Source organism: Geotrypetes seraphini, chromosome 12 (assembly GCF_902459505.1).
Source record: "Geotrypetes seraphini chromosome 12, aGeoSer1.1, whole genome shotgun sequence".
Taxonomy (NCBI): Eukaryota; Metazoa; Chordata; class Amphibia; order Gymnophiona; family Dermophiidae; genus Geotrypetes; species Geotrypetes seraphini.
The window spans coordinates 41,366,916-41,384,144 of NC_047095.1; the positions used below are offsets into that span (position 1 = coordinate 41,366,916).

At 44.1% G+C, this 17,229-nt stretch overlaps 1 protein-coding gene across 3 annotated transcripts in view; it reads left to right on the forward strand.

The window, feature by feature from the left end:
- The first annotated feature begins 2,828 nt into the window (after positions 1-2,828).
- Positions 2,829-17,229, forward strand: part of NEGR1 (neuronal growth regulator 1) — a 658,067-nt gene continuing 643,666 nt past the window's right edge. For 2 of the 3 annotated variants that reach the window (XR_004536553.1, XM_033915301.1), the window contains exon 1: positions 2,834-3,192. Coding sequence is in view for 2 of the 3 variants with exons in the window: in XM_033915301.1 (XP_033771192.1) it covers positions 3,017-3,192 (176 nt within the window). In the remaining variant the exon portion in view is untranslated. Of the gene's footprint in view, positions 3,193-17,229 lie in introns of all 3 variants that reach the window. The other variant, XM_033915302.1, reaches the window with a different exon arrangement.

The window sequence follows — 17,229 nt, forward strand, 5'->3', positions numbered from 1 at the left end:
GCCATCTCTCCTCCTGCCCCCCCCCCCCCCCCAATTTGGTCTGGCATCCATCATCTTCCTTCTGTTCCCCTCATGGTCTGGCATCTCTATCCTTCCCTCCCCCCTGTGGTTTTTAGCATATCTCTCTTCTCATTTCCTCCACTCAGATCTGATATCATTCTCTGCTCTCTCTTCCCTTTTCTTCTCTGGTCTTCCTTCTCTATTATCTGCCTCCATCTAAATTAAATTCTTTCTTACTATTTAGTCCCGTTTCCGTCTTTTCACTGTGTCTACGCACAGCTTGTCACCCCTTTCCCTCACCCCTCCATTATCTTACTATTTTCTTCCCCCTTTATTTATCTCCTCCTTCCATCCAGTATGTGTTCTTTCCCCACTTCCATTCAGCATCTGCTCTCCCCTCTCAACTGACATCCATCTGCCTTCTGCTCTCTCTCCCTTCTTCTCACTTCCATCATCTGTCCCCTTCTCTCTCTCTCATCTCCTCCATTCCATCATCTGCCCCTTCGCTCTCTCTCTCTCTCCCCCCCCCCCCAACTTCCATCATCTGCCCCCTTCCCCTCACCTTTGTGGGTCACTTTCTTTCCCCTGAGGGTGGCTCATGTCAGAGGGGAAGCTTTGGCCGAGCAGAACCGCTTGCAAGGAACAGTGGAACTTACTTGATTGATGTCGATGCTGGGGCCCGTTGCCGTTTGAAGGGAAAAAAAAAAGGTGGAAAAAAGGGACCTGCAAAGGCAGAGGAAGGGAAACCTCCAGGACAGCTGCTCTTTGCCCTCCTTCAGCGGCCCAAGAGTCCAGACCAACAGCGGCAGCTCTGTGTACTTCTAACTTCGGCACAGAGCTGCCCCTAATCAATAGTTTAGCGCGGTTTCATGAGGCAGCCTCGGGGCCTTTGATAGCCGGCCCGCTTCGATGATGCGATGTGGGCAGGCCTAGCAAAGGCCCCGAGGCTGCCTTATGAAACAGCGCTAAACTATTGATTAGGGGCAGCTCTGTGCCGAAGTTAAAAGCATACAGAGCTGCCGCTGCTGGTCTGAAGGTGCGGAGACAAGGCAGGAGGCAAACGCGGTGGAAGGCAGGAGTCCCGGCACAGCGACTGCAACAGGAAGTTGCAAGTCAGCTGACGCCGGCCTTTTGTTGCGGCGGGAACCGAATCCTTCGCGGACCGGCAAGATTTTGTTTGCGGACCGGCACCGGTCCGCGGACCGGCGGTTGAAGAACTGTGGTATAAGGGATAGGGACTCCTAGGCTGCCTTTTTATAGTTACACAACCACATTCAAAGCAGTTTACATACAGGTGCTCAAGTGTTTTCCCTATCTGTCCGAGTGGGTTCACAGTCTATCTAACATGGGGTAGTGGAGGATTATGTGACAAGTAGCAGTGTTGGATTTGAACCCACAATCTCAGGGTGTTGAGGCTGTAACTCTAACCACTGCACCACACTCTCCTCATTGTTACACCAAAAATATAAATATATTTGACATTACATTAGAATTTTTTAAAAATAAAGTAGGCTCCTACTTTCCTTTGTAGGAATTGCCTCCTTAAGTTGCAAAGCTGATAAGTTACAAAAAAAAACAACAACCCAAAAACAAAACTAGAAAAAAAAGCTAGAATTTAACTTTAAAAAAAAAATGAAAATTGGCTCAGGAAATAAGGGGGTTTAAGGTTAAAAAGAAGGAACTTTTCATTACTACTCCACTTTGAATTTGATATACAAAAAATATGAACCACTGTTGAAATCATTAATATAAAAACGTAGTGAAATCAATTTACTTTGATTTTATGATATTGAAGCCTGAGAACTATTTTGCTTGGTACAGTCATTTACTCAGATGCCCCACCCCAGGAGTTCCAATATTTTTCTTTCAGGGAAAGAATTTATGACTTGCTCACATGTACATGTATATGGAGATGCACGATTAGACAGATTTTATGCAAAGGGCCATCACTGTGATTCTTTTAAGGCATGGAGGTGGAGAGAGGGTGAGACAAATGAAGGTGTGCAGGAAGGCAAGATATGAATGAAGCTGATTTTTAGAACTGAAATGGGCCACTCTGTCTGGTCCAATATGAGGCAGAAATGGGGAGGCGCTGTGTTGCAATACAAATTAAAAATAAGAAAGAAAGAGTGCTGCCACTCTTCTGTGTAAATTCACAAATGCAGATTTCAACATCCATTTACTTTATTTGTGTGAAAGGGATTTCACATTTTATAGTAACCTAGAAGCAGACATCATATATAGCCATTTGGATCTGGGTAAATTTACAATCGTACACATACTATATATTTGGGGAACTAATGGCTGAAAATCTCTTCACTTGGAATTTTCCAAATGTGCTGGATAGGAAAGGAAGCAAAAAAATAAGGTCCAAATATTCAGCTCAAAACATCTGAATCTAAAACAGAAATATGGTGATTTCAGATTATGGCATCTTTATGAGAATGCAAGAGGTATAGAAGTTACCTAAAAATATAGAGGGGGGGGGGGCAGGTTTGGTTTGTTGCAGAATAAAATAAGTCAGCAGTGTAAGGCAAAGAGAGACGCACCGTGCTCCAGAAATGATGGATCAGTTTACCGTACCGCACAAATAAAAATGACAGCCGATGACTTGGGACGTGAACGAAGTCAAATGGTGCCAGCAGTCAGCTCGCTGGTCGCACTGAAAATGGTGCGCGCCGTATTTCAGCCGTTGCAATACCTCCTCGCGCGCGCTGCGCCCTATCGCCAGTCAGCGAGACAGGTTGCTAAGGAAACGGCTGCATGGCAACAGGAGCAGAGCCCGGGGGCCGTCTGCCGCCGCCGCCGCCGCTCGGCGCGCTCTCATTTTGCAGCACGCGCCCTCCTCACTAGATGGTGCGCGAGCCAGCCGAGACGCTCGTGCTTCAGCTTCCCGCGCGGGGCTGACTCTCGCAGAAGCCAGCGTCGGCTGGAGGTTCTAGGGGGGGCGAGACTTTTTGCCGGCGGCTCCTGGCTCTCTCCCGGCCGCTAGCTCAACGGGCAGCCCCCAGCAGTGATGGACATGATGCTGCTGGTGCAGGGTGCTTGCTGTTCGAACCAGTGGCTCGCCGCGGTCATCCTTAGCCTCTGCTGCGTGTTGCCCTCCTGCCTCCCCGCTGGACAGAGCCTGGACTTCCCCTGGCCAGCTGTGGAGAATCTGGTGGTCAGACAAGGAGACACGGCGGTGCTTAGGTAGGAACCACGACGTCGTCTCCTCGGTATCAGCGACCCGAGCGAGAGGAAATCCGCAAATAGCGTTTTATGCGTGTGTGTTGAGTTGGGGGGGTCAAGAAGAAAAGACGTTGGAGTTATAAAACATGCAAAACGGGAGGTTCCCCTCCCTCCCCCGTGCTTTCACCTTAGGAAAACGCAGAAATGGGCTTCGGATAAATAACCTTCAATTAGTAAGAGGGGGAAATGCGGTGTTTGGGTGGGTGATACCACTTTGCAAAGTGCTGCTGAGTTCGAGAAGTCTTTTCCTTCGGCGACTTTCTTAGAAGTCGCCCCCCCCCCCCCCCCCCAACACCCTTGAATTTCCTCCCATCAGATCAGTTCTGACCATAACAGAAAAAAAAAAAAAGTTTGTGTCTCTTCCTAGTCATGTTAGAAAAGCAGCTTGAAGAAGGGATCATTATCCTTATCCCTGAGCCAGATAAAAAAAAATGCAGAGGATGTGCAAATGTCCTGTTATCGAAAATGTTAGGGCATCCAGAGAAGCTCTTGACCAAATCCGTGCAGATTCAAATGCATGTCCGAGGCTTCCAACTCTGCAGTGATAAGTCCATAGGACAGGGGTGTCGGAAGCAGACTTCTAAAAAGTCTACGTTTAGCACAGCGGATCCTAAAATGGTGCAGACACGTCCCATTTTAAAGCACAAACTGAATGCCCAGTTTGAAAGAGTGGGTGTGGTAGACCTTGCATGCAATAAAAGCCTCTGTTATCATTTCACCTGAACTAAAAGGCAACGTGCTTAGAATGTTTTTTTTCCTATCCTTCTAACCTAAGTGTTGCAGATCAGCAGCTCCCTTCCAAACTGGCCACATTGTATGACAAGACATTTCGTGATTTCTCATGGAACTTTAGAGCAGCAACGCTAAAGAAAGATATGCTTTTCATGAAAATACAAATGCCATGTAGTTTCCATACTCTGTGTTTACTTTGCTTTCATGTACAGAAATTTGACAGCTGGTGATATTGAATGCATGTATTTTGCCAAGTATTGCATAGGTCTAAACTTAAACCTATACTGTAAACATTGTCTTCCTATGTGCTATTTACTTATAATTTATTTGGAGGAATATAGCACCTGCCTGCATGATTTATATTTGATATTTAACAGCTTCTCATTATTCTTTACCTGATGAGGTAAATAAGGTAATTTAGTATGTGAAATATCTAATCCTGTATTTGTGTCATTAGGAGATGGTGATTTTAGGCTTAGCTCAGTCCTTATCTCCCATAATGAAGTCAAACATTCCATATGGTGGTATCTGTATTTTTACAGTCCAGATAGGTAGTATCCTTTATGCTTAATACTCTGCCACTAAAATTTTTTGGGAGTTAAAATATTTTTATTTATTTTGTATTAATATTATTATTTTAATTGTGTGTGTTCAAACCCATGACTTGCTTTTCTCTTCCCTTTGAAAGTGGTTAGGGTTGAGTGAAACTTCTTGGGCTTTGATCTGCCTTAGTGATTACTGCATGTATTTTCTGTTATAAGCCATCCTCCTTGCCTTTGGAGAGCTGATGATGTTTCCAGGATTTGCAAGTGCCTTAATTAAATGCATTTCCAGTAGTTTATTAAAAGGGATTGCAAACCAATTGAGAGAGACATTGTGTTGATTTATTTATTTTTATGTGGAAACCAAGCCAGAACATTAGTTGAATAATTTATTTTCTTTACACACTGAATCGGTTTGCATCACTTCCCAGTTTTGATACAAAAGTAATTTGTTGCTCGAAAGAGCCCAGAGAATTTTGCCAGTGCAATTTAATGTGCACTTCTTTGTGGTCTCTAAATATTCTGAATTTCATTGACTTTAATGTTATGTAGACAAGAAAAAGCAGTTCACTAATGAAAACAGATCCTATTCATATTCTCTTAGCTTCCTGGTTGGATTGCTTTGAGTGGAGAGATATGTTTTATATCAAGAATTCATGTTGATTTGTACAAACTCTATACTATACAGTATACCAACTTTGTGACGTTGTATTTGTCCTTAAAATAAACATTGCTAAGTGTCTTCCAGGAATTATGAATTTGCTAACTTTTTGGCAACATTGTGCAAATGTGGTTTCTGATACTGACTTTTCCCAGCCTAGAAACATGTGACAAAGCTTATGCAAAGCAACCAGTCTCAGTTTGGAAAGGGAGAACATAGAAATATAGACCTTTTCTGAGATCATGCGCAATGATTTTGGGGCCATTTTAACTGAGCTGCGCTAGAAAATTGGCTTAGTCCAGTCCTCGAGGGCCAGAATCCAGTCGGGTTTTCAGGATTTCCCCAATGACTATGCATGAGATCTATTTGCATGCACTGTTTTCAATGCATAGTCATTGGGGAAATCATGAAAACCCGACTGGGTTCTGGCCCTCGAGGACCGGAGTTGCCCACCCCTGGCTTAGCCTGTCTTATGTGAATCTTTGCCACACATGAAGCCCATATACAATGTGTCTATAAAATAGGCTTTTTCTTTGTGTTGAGTTTCTGGCTATACACAGTGGAGTAGCGAGGGGTGAGAGGTGCCTGGGGTGGTGGTGCCCCTCCCCCGCCCTCTTCTCTACCCCCCAACCCCCATCCGCTTCTTTCCCACCCCCTCCTGCTGTATGCGCATGCCCCTTCCCTTCTCCCATACCTCGTTAACGTTCCCAGAGTGAGCATCAACCCCAATCTGCTGCTCGTGCCTGCGTCGGCTCTTCCTCCGATGTCACTTCCTAGGCGCGGGACCAGGAAGTGATGTCAGAGGAAGAACCGATGCTGGCGCGAGCAGCAGGTTGGGGGTTTGCTGCTTGCGCCGCAGATGTCAGAGTTACGGCGCGTGGTAGTGGGGGGGGGGGGCGGGGAAGGAGCAGGGGACAGAGAGGAGGACGGGTGTCAGTATCCCGACCAAGATGGCGCCCAGGGAGGACCATTCCCCCTCCCCTCCCCCCTTAGTACATGACTATTAAAAAAAAAAGCAGCAAAATGGGGGCACTTATCACTTCCTGTTTAGGAGTCACTAAGGGCTAACCAATTAGCATGCCAGTTATGTCATGCCCATAAGCACTTAGGTCCATATTCTATAAATGGCGCCTTAAGCACCTAGCGGTATCTAGCTTAAATAGAAAAAAGTCATTTAAACATGATTAAAATCATAACAATAATGTAGGCACCTGCCAGCGCCTTCATTGTGGCTGCGAAGGTGCTTTATGATGCCTAACACCACTGTGGACGTGGCTAATGCTGGTAGCGGTGTTGTTGCTGAGGATCTTCAAAAGGGTTGGTTATAAGACAGCTGAAAGTTCTGGCTGCCTTTTGGTATGTTTATGTAGTTACACTTCCCTTGAAAAACAAATATAAACCAGTGCATTATTAGATTAGGTATCGTAAAGCGCCCCTATAGCCATAATTCAAGTGAAAAGTAGGTGACAGAAACGTAAGCCTTTAAAACCCTGGCCTACACTTCCTGCACCTCCCTTTCACGCAGCCGTGATTCTAGAAATGGCACCCTTGCACGTTTCTTTAGTTGGCAGCTGCCGATGGCGCCGTTTAGAGAATCCAGCACCCAGCGTGTGCAGATGGCAAAACCAATGCCGGCTTAGTGCATTCTGTGTTAAGCAATTTTTCCTGCATTAAGAGTGCATTAGTGTTTAGCGTAGATTATTGAAAGGGCCCTTTTGTGTCCAAGTTTGACATAGAATTTATTTTTTTAAAAAAAATGGTAGTGGGAACTTTTCACTTGCCTTCACATTAGCCTTTCTGATATAAAGCTGAAGTGCACATTTATAGGGAGAAAAAAAACCCCCAAATATGCCATCTAAATAAAATATAGTTTTCTTCTAACTCATCTTGTAATGCAAATCCTGTATTCTTCATAGTCAAACTTACAGTACTTGGTATTTTTTGGCTAGGTTATTTAAATCAAAATTTTATAGAGTGCATATATTTCAATGAAGTGCCCAAAAAGCCAACATTGTTTTTGCCTGTGAAATAATTTGGGAGCTTCTGATATAAATTGTCATATTTAAAATTCATGCTAAAATAGGTAAGTGCCTTATTCCAATCTCAAGAGCTACAGCATGAATATAGGAAGATATAGTTATAGAAATCGCATATCCCCCTGCTCCTCTTAAACTCAATAGTAATAAATTATACCAATTTTTCCTCATCCGTACTGATTAATATCTCCATGAGTCAGTTCTAATAGATCATTAGTTTAAATAAAACTTGTTGATGTATGTGTAGGAAAGTTGCTTCCTCTCCTACTTTGCTTCCTCTCCTTTCTTAGAATTATTTTTGCACTTGAATGCCTCTTTTTAGTACAAAGAGCTGTGTTGTAGCTAGAGAATTTAATGCCCTGTGTGGAAACGGCGAGAATAATCCTCTGCCTTCCATTCGCCAGCTGGGCAGCAATAACTTCTGCCACCACATGCCATCTCTGACAGCTCAGACTCTGCCCGTCACTGCACCGTCCACGTTATTCTAGCGTTTACACTGACCCAGACATGGATATTCTTGTTCTGTCCTGCTGTCTACTGCTGGCTATCGATTCTATACAGTATACTGTATATGTAACTCTCTGTTCTAACTGCTAATCTGATTCTATGAATCCACAAGTATTCCCACTTTTCTAGGTGTGGGTTTTACAAGCAGTTAAAACCCTGTCTTAATATGTAAATTCAGATAAATGTCAAAATTTCTGAATTTAAAACTTGCAAGCATGCTAAACATGCTTGCAAGGGCTCCTTTTACAAAGCCGTGCTAGGGCCTTAACACATGGAACAGCGTGCACTGAATTGCCACGCGCGCTAGCCGCTATCATCTCCTTTTGAGCAGGCGGTAGATTTTTGGCTAGCACGCGCTAATCCGGCGCGTGCGCTAAAACTGCTAGCGCACCTTCGTAAAAGGAGCCCTTAAACTAGCTGCTTAAACCAACTATCCGATAGACCAGTGGCAGAATTTTGATAGAGGATAGCAACAATGTTATGTTAATTTACACAATTTTACAGGTGTCTTAATTATCTAAAAACTTTAATATCTTAAATGTGGTGTTTGTTAATAAATTAAATAGATAAAACCTTTCTATTCAGATTTCAAGGTCTTGATCATTCCCCCCCCCCTGGCCACACACGCCCCCCCTTCCCTTCTCCCGCACCTCTTTAATTTTCCCAGCGCGAGCAACATCACGAATTCACTTCCAGTGTCATGTCAGCTCTCCCCCCTGACGTCACTTCCTAGATGCGGGACCAAGAGCTGATGTCAGAGAGAGCCGACAACAACGCGGGCGAGCTGAGACAGAGGACACAGCAGTGATAATCCATGTCGGAACAAATGACGTCAGCAGAAGGAATTTCAACATGACTACACTGACCGAACAGTTTAAGATCCTGGGGAGGAAGCTGAAGCTGAGGACAGGGAAGATAGCCTTTTCAGAGATCCTGCCAGTACCTAGGGCAGATGCGAGGAGGCAGACCGAGCTGCAAGCAACAAATGGATGGCTGAGGCGATGGTGTGACGAGGAGGGCTTCCTCTTTGTACGGAACTGGTCAACCTTCCTGGGGAAAAACAAGCTCTACAGGAGAGATGGTCTGCATTTGAGCACGGCTGGGACGAGGATGCTGGCACGTAACATCCAGACCTGCATAGACATGACTTTAAACTGATAACAAGGGGAAAGCCGATAGTCGATCTGACCTCGACACATCGGACCACAGTATCGAGCAAAGATACTGAGACAGGAACTGGCAACAATGGACTAGAGACAAAATGGACACCACATGGACACAAACCCAAAGATGCAGCACAGGGAACCGAGGGGCATTTAGAGCTAAAGAGCAAAACAAGGAGGAAACAGCCGGAACCAGAGGGCTATCAAAGAACAAAGAAGCGGGCAGAGGACGAAATAGACACACCGCAGGAGACAACACGCGAGGAGACCAGCAGGAGCAACAAATCAAGAGTAGATCCAAAAGAAAAGGTAACAAACTGGGACTTAAATTGCCTATATACAAATGCTAGAAGCCTAAGAACTAAAATGGGGGAGCTAGAAGTTATAGCCAGAAATAAGGACATAGACATAATAGGAATCACAGAAACATGGTGGACAGAGGACAACAAATGGGATGTGGCCCTGCCAGGGTACAAACTCTACAGGAAGGACAGGGCACACAAGAAGGGGGGAGGAATAGCACTGTATATAAAGGACTCCATTGCTTCATCCAGAATTGAAACAACAATAAGGGCAGACAGTCTGGAGTCACTATGGGTTAAGCTGACAGGAGGGGAAGGAGCTGACATCAAATTGGGACTGTACTATCGCCCACCAGGACAACCAGAAACAAACGACCTGGACCTGGAGGCCGAACTGAGACAGGTGTGCAAAAGTGAAAAAGTGGTGGTTATGGGGGACTTCAACTATCCGGGAATAGACTGGGACATTGGGCACTCAAACTGCACGAGAGAAACTAAATTCCTAGAGGCAATAAGGGACTGTTACATGGAGCAGCTGGTCATGGAACCAACGAGAGGGGATGCCACTCTAGACCTAATCCTCAACGGGCTAGAGGGACCCGCAAAGGAAGTGGTGGTACTAGCACCGTTAGGGAATAGCGATCACAACATGATCCAGTACAAATTAAACATGGGAACAACCAAGGTGAAAAGAACCACAACGACAGCACTCAACTTCAGAAAAGGAAACTACAAGGACATGAGGAAAATGGTAGGAAAAAAGCTCAGCAACAGCTCAGGGAAGGTGAACACCGTAAAGGAAGCCTGGACACTGCTTAAATGCACAGTACTCGAGGCACAAGACCTGTACGTCCCAAAGTTTAGGAAAGGGTGCAAAAAAAATCAAACTAAAAACCCAGCATGGATAACAACTGCAGTTAAAAAGGCTATAAGCGACAAGAAATCATCCTTCAAGAAATGGAAAAAGGAACCAACAAGGGAAAACCAGGAAGAGCACAAAAGACACCAGAAAGAATGTCATCGAGAGGTCAGGAAAGCAAAGAGAGAATATGAGGAAAGACTGGCAGGAGAAGCAAGAAACTTCAAACCCTTCTTCAGGTATGTGAAAGGGAGACAACCAGCCAGAGAGGAAGTGGGACCACTGGATGACGGAGACAGGAAAGGAGCGATACAGGAGGAAAAAGAGATAGCTGACAGGTTAAACAAATTCTTCTCGTCAGTCTTCACCAGAGAGGACACAACCAATATTCCGGAACCCGAGGAGATTATAAACGGAGAACAAGATGAAAGGTTGGTAAAACTAGAGGTGAGCAAAGAGGATGTCCTCAGACAGATAGACAGACTAAAGAGCGACAAATCACCAGGCCCGGACGGCATCCACCCAAGGGTACTAAAAGAACTGAGAAACGAAATAGCAGAGACACTTCGCCAAATATGTAACCTCTCCCTAAAAACAGGGGAGATCCCAGAGGACTGGAAAATAGCAAATGTCACGCCCATCTTTAAGAAGGGATCAAGGGGTAACCCGGGAAACTACAGGCCTGTGAGCTTGACCTCGGTTCCAGGGAAGATGATGGAAGCAATGGTAAAGGACACAATATGCGAATACATAGAAAACCATGGACAACTGAAGGCGAGCCAACATGGCTTCTGCAAGGGAAGGTCATGCCTCACGAACTTGCTGTACTTCTTTGAGGGAATAAACAGCCAGATGGATAAGGGGGAATCCATAGACATCATTTACCTTGACTTCCAAAAAGCCTTCGACAAGGTACCTCATGAACGGCTACTTAAAAAGCTGTGGTACCACGGGGTGCAAGGGGATATCTACCGATGGATCAAACACTGGTTGGCTGGCAGGAAGCAGAGGGTTGGAGTAAAAGGCCAATACTCTGACTGGCAATGGGTCACGAGCGGAGTTCCACAGGGGTCAGTGCTGGGACCTCTACTGTTCAACATATTTATTAATGATCTGGAGGCAGGGACAAAATGTGAGGTTATCAAATTTGCTGATGACACCAAACTCTGCAGCAGGGTTAGAAACACGGAAGACTGTGAAGACCTGCAAAGGGACCTAACGAAACTGGAAGACTGGGCAAAAAAGTGGCAAATGAGTTTTAACGTAGAAAAATGCAAGGTCATGCATGTAGGGAAAAAGAACCCGATGTTCAGCTACAAAATGGGGGGAACACGGCTAGGGGTGAGTAACCTTGAAAGGGACCTGGGGGTGATGGTCGACACATCACTGAAACCATCGGCGCAATGTGCGACAGCCTCAAAGAAAGCAAACAGAATGCTGGGCATCATCAAAAAAGGTATTACAACCAGGACGAAGGAAGTCATCATGCCGCTGTATCGCGCAATGGTGCGCCCGCACCTGGAGTACTGTGTTCAATACTGGTCACCGTACCTCAAGAAGGACATGGCGATACTCGAGGGAGTGCAGAGGAGGGCGACTAAACTAATAAATGGTATGGAAAATTTTTCATACGCTGACAGGTTAAAAATGCTGGGGCTGTTCTCCCTGGAGAAGAGGAGACTTAGAGGGGACATGATAGAAACCTTCAAAATCCTTAAGGGCATAGAGAAAGTGAATAAGGACAGATTTTTCAAACTGTGGGGAGCCACAAGCACTAGGGGTCACTCAGAGAAACTGAAAGGGGACAGGTTTAAAACAAATGCTAGGAAGTTCTTTTTTACCCAGAGGGTGGTGGACACATGGAACGCGCTTCCAGAGAATGTGATAGGCCAGAACTCTGTACAGGGGTTCAAGGAGGGTTTGGATAGGTTCCTGGAGGATAAGGAGATAGAGGGGTACAGATATAACTAGAGGTAGTTTATAGAAATAGGCAGAAACCACTTCACAGGTCACGGACCTGATGGGCCGCCGCGGGAGCGGACCGCTGGGCGAGATGGACCTCGGTCTGACCCAGTGGAGGCAACTTCTTATGTTCTTATGTTCTTATGTTCTTATACTGTTCTCGCTAGGAAAATGAAAGAGGGAAGGGATGCATGCTCGCGGCAGGGGGTTTGAGGGAGGAGCAGGAGGCGGAGAGGAATATGGGTGCTGGCGCTTCCATCAAGACGGCGCCCGGGGAGGGACTGCCCCCTTTACTACGCCATTGCTACCATGATTGAGGTGGAGCAGTTTACTTCATTACATCACGCTAGCTGTCATGACTGCCAATAGTGCTGCTGCATCTACCAACACTTGAAGAAATTCCCTAAATCCTCTTTGTCCTGTTTGTTTCAATTAGATTATAAGCTCTGTTGAGCAAGGATTGTCCCTTACATGTTTATGCCTGGATTCTCTGACCGATGCTGATTTTTAGCAGCTGGTAGGCACCCAAGCTCAGTTAAAAAACACTATATAAATGATATTTTTAATTGTTTCAAGTTGCCTACTAAATTGGTCCTGGAATCGCACCTATGTACTACTGGTGCTTATCACTTATATAGCACAGAAAGGCATACACAGTGCTGTACATTGTGACATTTATAGACAGTCCCTGCTTAGAAGAGCTTAGAATCTAACTTGGACAGACAGGCATGCCATGTAGAGTTGGGGATGCAGAACATAAGAATAGCCTTATTGAGTCAGACCAATGGTCCATCAAGCCCAGTAGCCCATTCTCATCGTGGCAAATCCAGGTTCCTAGTACCTGGCCAAAACACAAGGAGTAGCAATATTCCATGCTACCGATCCAGGGCAAGCAGTGGCTTTACCCCATGTTTTTCTCAATAACAGACTATGGACTTTTCCTCCAGGAAATTGTCCAAACCTTTCTTAAAACCAGCTATGCTATCCACTCTTACCACAACCTCTGGCCCAAAAATGGGGGTCCCAGTTTATATTTGGGCCAACATCCAGCGCACATCCGCCCCTCTCCCAGACTTATTGCAGGCTTCCGCTGGGCTGCCAGGGGAGTCATTCAGGAAGATGCTTAGCACCGACCAGCAGCGCCAATGCGCACTCCCGCTCAGTACCGCTCAGCGGCTGAAGCCAGAACTTGTGGCAGTGACTGACCGGGTTAGCAGCGGGGCAGGAGCGCAGAAAGCTCTAGACCACCTCTAGACCACTAGGGATTCCAACAGCAGAGGAGGTATGATGGACAGGGCAGGGAGGGGAGACAGGGTGGTGAGCTTGGGAGGGAGGGAAGGGGGCTGGTGTGCAGTGCCTGGCAGGGAGTGGGCTGGGTGCAGAGCCTGACCGAAGAGGGAGGGAAAGGGGCTGGGTGCAGATCCTGACAGGGCAGAGCACTTGAATATTAAGCCACCCGACTTGTATTTGAGTCAACCATTTTTCCTTCTCTTTTTTGAGGAAAAATGGGGGTCTCGACTTATATTTGGATTGACATATTCGAGTATATACGGTAATTGTATTGTAAACCATTTAGACATTTCTGATAGACCCTATATCAAAATTAAATAAACTTGAAACTATCTAGCTTTCATACTTATTTTACACTTCCCTCGCTGTGTTGGTTTGTTTTTTGTAGGGTAGTATTATTAAAGCAAAATAGATCCAGCTGGCTGACACCCTGCATGGACTCCTCATCAAATATTTCCAGCATCTGCTGCTCCTGGTCCCTTAGTCAGCTAGGTTTATACCACTTATATTCTGTGCAGTGCACCTTAGTTCTGTCCATTTTTTTTCCAGATTCCTATTGCACTGAAAGATGCCTATGACCCTGTGCAAATCTCTACACATAGTTTTTGCTTAGTCTAAGCACTTATTCTCTGACCAAGCTGGCAAAATAATGTCCTGTCAGGCTTCAGCACCTTTTTCACATCACATCAACCTCTGCAGCGCTGAAATTTCCGGGTAGTGTTTTCTGCTTGATGCCATGTTTCTATTTGCATCTTCTGTTGCACAAGTCAGGGTGGTTTAAAACTACTAAAATCAAATAACAGAGGATAGTCGGAGGAAAGGGATGAGGTAGGGATCTGTGCAACAATGTCCTTCCCACACAAGTCCCACCTCTCAAAGACTAGCTGTCAGAGAAGGCGTGAGAAAAGAATTACGATTTCAGGTACATTTTCAATTTTCTGAAACATTATTTCCTGCTCAGAGGGGAGGTAGAAGAATGTTCCAAAGAGACAGAAGAAAACTGACTAACATATATACTAGAATACAAAGGTTGACTCAAATATAAACCGAGGTTAGAAATTTGAGTTATCGTGGTGAGCCAATTTACAAAGACTAGACATTCGTACCATTAGTTTTAATACATTATTTAACTTTACAATGTCTCCTCTTAACCTCTTTGCTCCCCAGACCACCAAGTTTCACTTACTACCCGAGTTTAGGCCATTTAATGGTCATTACTGCAAACTTACAGATACCCATATTAATCAGCCAACATACTCTCCAGCTCCCCGCACCCAAACACATCTTTTTAAACCACTGTGGTTCCACCCTGCGCCCCTTTTTAACCTCCGTCAACCCTCCCCCTCCCCCCTTGCACCATCACACTGAACACAGGGAGAAAATAAATACAACACTCGGCAATGAAATAGAAATGCTTCTCAAAAATCCTGCGGGTCAGTCTTCTGAGCTGCGAGAAAACAAGTAGCAGCTTCTTCCCTCCCCTTCACAGTAGTGACTGTCTCAGTATCTCCATGCTTCTGTAAGCTGCTGATCAACTCTTACCTCGCGGCAGCCAAAATTGTCAGGGAGGGGGATAGAGGAGTTTCCCCTTTTCCCTTCAAAATATTCTCTTAAATTTCTCCATTCTTCAAAAATTGATAATCCAGTCTACTTTCCTTCATAGAATACGAGGTTTGCTCCTTGTTCCACTCAGATGAACTTTAGATAACTTACCAGTATATTTAGAGGCACTCATAAAATCTGAGATATTACTTCTTTCTTGTTTCTCATATTTAGATCATCTTCCTTTGCTTTCCTACTATTTATCATTCCTATAGTGCTGAAAGGTGTGCACTACGCTGTACATTTAATAATCGATAGATGGTCCCTGCTCAGAGGAGCTTAGAGTTTAATTTGAACAGACAGACTGGACATCTCAGGATTGGGTTTGCTTTCTTGGCATATTAAATGTTTTGAGATATTTTTCTAAGCTGACAGTTTTCTTTCCTAATACCTCTTTCGCTAGTATTATTTTTGAATACACGAAATGAATATATCTTTTTTTTAATCAAAGTTAGGTTTATTACTACTGACACAAATCATGTAATCATACCGAGATGACCTTGGCTTTCATGAGTTTCATACCACCTAGCGTCAAACAAACAGTAACAAGTGTATTTGAAGACTGTGAAGTTTCACATTTCTACACATGGCTAATACTGTCTTATGTGCAGAATGCTGCACAAAATTTTCACAATGTGACTGTGCCATGCTAATTGATTAGCATATGTGATTTGTCACCACACTTTTCATACAGTATGCTAAATCACTTGGATGCTTTGCCTTCTGAGATTTGTCTTTTTTTTTTTTTTTTTTTCCAAATCTTTATTCATTTTAAGAACCAACACAAAGTGCAACATATTATCAAACAGCTATCAAAATAGACAGCACTCAGTTCCATCAATTGATATAGCAAGAATTTATCCTTCCCCCCCTCCCTCCCACCCACCCACCCTTTCATATAGAATAAAAACAATCAAGAGCAATACAAATGATCAAAGTAAACAAATTACAATTCAAAAATAAATTAAGTACATATCCACCCCCCACACCCTTCCTGGATGTGTATAATCAATGGGCAAAACTAATAATCAATCTTTACAAAATTTTGTTAATGGGTCCCAAATTGCTTTGAATTTATTATTGTGTCCCAATTGTATTGCACTCATAGGTTCAAATAAGTTTGGCACAAGGATTCCCACCAAAAACTATAGTTTAACCTGTCCCAATTTTTCAAAATAAGCTGCATGGCAACTTCCGTCATGATGAGAAGTAGTCTATTGTTATGTGAAGTTATGGGACTCTTGGCCATCAATAACGTACCAAACAGCACTATATCATATGTCAATGCCAGTTGAACTTCCAGTATTATATTGATTTAACCCCAAATGGATCGCCAAAATTTAAGTATCAAGGGACAAAAGAAGAGCAGATGATCCAGTGTCCCTATATCGAGATGACAGTGCCAGCATCTATTTAACTAATCTAATTTTTGTAATCTAACAGGGGTTCAAAAACATCTATGCAACAAAAGAAAAACATATTTGTCTCATAGACGCTGACGCAGTACATCTCATCCTCCAAGTCCAAATTCGTGGCCATTGAGACGCAGAAATCTGCTGCTTTGTCTCAATGCTCCAAATGTCTTTAAGACTAGTTTTTTGTTTTTTATTCAAAAATTCAGATATTAATTTATACCACTTGGCTGCCTGATGCCCCAGCAAATCTGACTGGAAGCACAGACCTGGTAAGTTATACTGAGTTTTAAAGTTACGCCAATCAGGGAACCTCTTCTGAATGGCCTGCTTCAACTGCAACCACTTATATACTTGAGACTTTACGATACCAAATGTTTGTTGCAGTCATGAAAAGTCAAGCATCTTTCCATCTGATAACACATCATCCAGTGTGCGTATGTCCGCCTGCAGCCAGTGCTTCCAGAGGATCTTAGACTCGCCAATTTGAATCTTGGAGTTCAACCACAAGGACTGACACATGGATTGATGAATCAGAATAGGTCTTAAGTTATTAATAAATTTCAATGTCTGCCATGTAGATAATAAAATTCTATTGTCCTTATAAATACTAGGTAACTTTATACTTAAAACATGACACAAAGGCAGTGGAGACAGGAGTTGCCATTCTAAGTAGAGCCAATCAGGGAGATGTTCCATGAGCTTAGGAAGGATCCAATACATACCCTGCCGCATAATAAAAGCTTGATGGTATCTGTAGAGATTTGGAAAATTTACCCCACCCGCCGCAATTGGTGTTTGCAAGGCTACTAAAGCAATTCTGGCAGTCTTACCCAGCCAAATAAATTTAGTGAGAATGCCATTCAATTTCTTATAGAAGGACCCCTGAAAATAAACTGGCAACATACTCATTTGGTAGCAAACTAAAGG